The sequence below is a fragment of the Priapulus caudatus genome, unplaced genomic scaffold, assembly GCF_000485595.1.
Source record: "Priapulus caudatus unplaced genomic scaffold, Priapulus_caudatus-5.0.1 Scaffold907, whole genome shotgun sequence".
In the NCBI taxonomy this organism is placed as follows: domain Eukaryota; kingdom Metazoa; phylum Priapulida; class Priapulimorpha; order Priapulimorphida; family Priapulidae; genus Priapulus; species Priapulus caudatus.
Window position 1 is genome coordinate 16,421 of NW_014577968.1, and position 4,064 is coordinate 20,484.

The 4,064-nt window shown below is 49.1% G+C and overlaps 1 protein-coding gene across 1 annotated transcript in view; it reads left to right on the forward strand.

Moving 5' to 3' along the window:
• Positions 1–4,064, forward strand: part of LOC106814338 (ligand-gated ion channel 4-like) — a gene marked incomplete at its 5' end in the record, with an annotated part of 10,223 nt that overhangs the window by 4,163 nt on the left and 1,996 nt on the right. Inside the window, 3 exons of the mRNA XM_014818637.1 lie at positions 258–403; positions 2,779–3,317; positions 3,918–4,033. Of these exons, the coding sequence (XP_014674123.1) occupies positions 258–403; positions 2,779–3,317; positions 3,918–4,033 (801 nt within the window). The remainder of the gene's footprint in view (positions 1–257; positions 404–2,778; positions 3,318–3,917; positions 4,034–4,064) is intronic.

Consider the following 4,064-nt stretch of genomic DNA (forward strand, 5'->3'; position numbering starts at 1 on the left):
CTTGGTTTCTCTGCTCATCTTATATCTCTTCCCCCTCCCTCTCTCTTCTTTTCGGCTCTCCTCTCTCCTCCCTCTCTCTCTCTCACGCCCATTCTTAATTCTACATCACGTGCCTCCTATATTGAGCACCAGATAGCACCGCCAAGATTTCACATCGGAACACCATGGACTAAGGGGCCTATTAAGTCCCCGAAAACGTGCAATACACAATACAATACACAATACAAGACACAATACACCAATAAAAATACAACCAGAGACAGGGACAAGAGCACAATACAAGACAAGCCCCAACACCGAGGGAGGAGCACAAGACCAATACAAACAAGCATTACAACAAGACAGCGAAGACCATTCTAAAGCAACAGCATACAGAAAAACTCACTATCGGCGACCGACGACGGTAGGAGCACCGGTCTAGACAGAACATCGGGTCTTCGAGCGGTAGCATGCCTGTGGCGTGTACGCGCTCGTTTGCAACAACGTGTCTCGAACGAAACTATTTAATATAAGTGCAACAACAGCCTGGATACCAAAATGTCTGACATCAAAATTAAATTTTCTCAGCAATCAGGAGGCAATCCACCTGCACTCTAACTGCTCTCTACGTGTGCTTCCTTTTCACTCCGCCAGCGGCAGAAAGACTCGCTCTGCACGCTACATTTTTCACTAACGATTGGATAATCTGAACCGGCGGATCGTAGATAGTAAACCAGCCCTCTAAATCGTACACAACCGGCCATCTCGCGCCATACTCGCCAAAGTAATCTGCTGAAGAAATATCTTGTCCTGCCCCACTTAAACAAATTATTTGTGACATTTGGAGAATTGACAGACAAGTATTTACTCCCCACTCTACGTTAAACGCGCTAGGACGTAGCTTAGAACGCTGCCGACTCAACACCGGCGCGAGCCTGAAATTTGAATATCAAACTGGCTCGACTCAGCCAGTCTAATCTCTAGTGAGCCCCCACTCTACCGCCCCCCGCCACGTGTGCCCGCTCGAGCGCCAAATCTAGGACCGTCAGGAACGCGGCTTATGAGTAGTCCACGACACGACAGTCCCACGCGGAGGGAAAAATAAACGAAAAACGATCTAAACTAGATGGCCACACAAACATGCTCCCTCGGGAGCCTTTAACTATAAAGTGCAACACAGCTCACTAATGCCGCACGAGCAAGTTTTGCGCTACAATTGATGCGTAACAAACTGCTAAGACCGGAAGCCCCCTACTGTTCACCACCGGCCCAGTAACGGCTTAACTGCGACAGCGTCAGGAAACTTGATTTCTTTCTCTGGGCACATTCCGTGAGGGACACAGCGAGAGTAAAGCCAGACTAGAATTAATTTCGAGCGGACAACATAACACATATTACATAAGATACAATTGCATACATTAAAGCGACCTCGTTAGAGCGAAAGAGTTCGAGAGCCACGATAGGAAAAGAGACGCGGGTACGTTGCCCGCATCACGGCGCGTCTACCTCATACAGAATATCGTCTGACTCAAGCTGACGGAGAGGGTGTTTGTCGGAGCACTAGAAGTCAATGAGGCCAGCAGACGAGAGAAGATTTGAGATGTCTCCATTGACATCGTGCAACGGTTCCTCATTACACTCTAAATCTTTAGGGCATTCGAGACTGCCTCAACGTAGCTACTCCGATCTTACTCGACGATTCTCCTCTGAGTCCAGACTTCTGTATTACATCCCTCATCTCTCTCTACTAAATCTTATAGACTTACTAGCTCACTCTTTAGACGCAGAACGAGCATGCACCTCGGCAGATGCCTACGTCTCAATCATCATATATATACGCCGATACTCTGCCGTGGTGGTAGGTGGTGGGGTCACGTTCCACGTCGAACGATGAGCATTGAACGACGGAGGTATTAAACATATCCGATTTCCTATCATCCGTAACTGTAGTGTTTCCCGACTGAGTGTGTGTGTGTGTGCTCTCTTACTTTCACTCTCTCTCTCTCTTACTCTCCACACGCCTCCCCCATAACCGCATACGCTTCGACCAACAGCGCCTCTAGCGGGCTGATCACAGATGGAACTGCTGTCGCCGCGACGGGGGCGCCATCTGTTCGCAAAAGTAAGGGGCGCTGGTGGCGCGGCTGATTGTACACCATTCGGTGCTAGCGTAAAGCTGGTTGTTATATGTGTGCCTTATGCCGCAGTGTACGAACACCCCCACACCACCCTACCCGACCTACGTATACCCACCCTGAGGAATGCCAATCTGGATAATGTTGCGAATTCTGAAATATCTACTCATGAAATAAAAGATTACGCATGTATATATATTTATTTATTTATTTAAATATATATATAATGCGAGAATATTACTTTTGTTAAAATCACAGGAGATAATCACGATGTATTTTGCGTCACATTTTCAATTTTTTATAGCTGCACCTAATACGCACCTATGATCGGCATTCAAGTTTGATAATGATGGTTACTTTCGATTCTACGTTTTTGATGTGTGTACTAAACGCAACCCTATTACTACAATAACATACTGCAAACTCTTCTTTTTACGTGACGATCGTGCGCAAATATTTCAGAATTCGCCTGAAAAAAACAACCCAACGTGTTTTTTTAGTCTTCGTCATAACGGTTTGACATTTTCGTCCGCAACATTTATCTGAGCCCCTCCCCCTTTTCCTCCTGCTGCTACACTCCGCCTTGCAAAGAGACGCGAAGAAAGCGTCGCCACTCCGCCCCCCCCCCTCCTCCGTCATCTCAACGTCATTTCCGTTCTTTCAGCGCCGACACGGGCTACACGGACGCCATCGTCAGCACCAACGCCATCGTCAGCCACGACGGCAACGTCACGTGGCTCGCCGCCGCCATCTTTAGAAGCTCGTGTCGAATCAACGTTCGCTACTTCCCATTCGACGAGCAGAACTGCATGCTGCAGTTCGCCTCGTGGACGTACGACGGTTTCCAGATGGACCTCATCAAAAACTCCGATGAAGCCGACCTATCGAACTACGTCGCTAACGGCGAGTGGAAGCTGATCAGTCTGAAGGAGGAACGCAAAGTGATGTACTACTCGTGCTGCTCGGAGCCGTACCCGCACGTGACGTACACGATACAGCTGCGGCGGCGGCCGCTGTACTACGTGTTTAATCTCGTGCTGCCGTGCGTGCTCATCACGGCCGTGGCCCTGTTGGGTTTCTACATGCCGTCCGACTCCGGCGAGAAGGTGACTCTGGGTATTACGACACTGCTGTCAATGACCGTATTTCTGATGCTAGTCGCCGAGAGCATGCCGCCGACGTCCGAGGAGATACCGCTGATTGGTAAGCGTCGGCGGCGTTGCCCCTGGCAACCCGCCACGGCGGAGTCGTTACGGCGTCTGCCGCGTGAAGCTGTGGGCTATGATTACACACGGAGTTATAGATGAATTAAGAAATGCACGAATAAATAAATAAATAAAATACTAAATAAATAAATGCATAAATATATAAATAAATAAACCCACACATGCACACTAACACGCGCGCGCGCACACACACACACACACACACACACACACACACACACACACACACACACACACACACACACACACACACACACACACACAGAGCCGAGAGAGAGAGAGAGAGAGAGAGAAAATTGAAGAAGTAGATAGAGAGAGAAGAGAGAGAGAGAGACGAGAGAGAGAGAGAGAGAGAGAGAGAGAGAGGGAGGGAGAGGTGGAGAGAGGGACGAGAGAGAGAGAGAAATCAGAAAGCAGAGAGAGAGAAATATGAAAGAGAGAGAGAGTGCGCGCTGAGAGATAAGAGGAAAAGAGAGGAGCGCGTGAGAAGAGAGAGAGAGAGAGCGCGCGCGTGAGGATGAGAGAGAGAGAGTGCGCCGTGTGTGTATGTCGCTCACGTATCATCTCGTGTCTGCAGGTATGTACTACGGCCGTGACGATATTGCATCGCTGGCCCTGCTAGGCCCGACGCGCATGACTGTGTATCACGCCTCAAACATTCATCACAAGGCATGCGCGCAAGGACGTGCCCATGTTCGTATAAGCAAGCTCGTCTTCGGCGTGT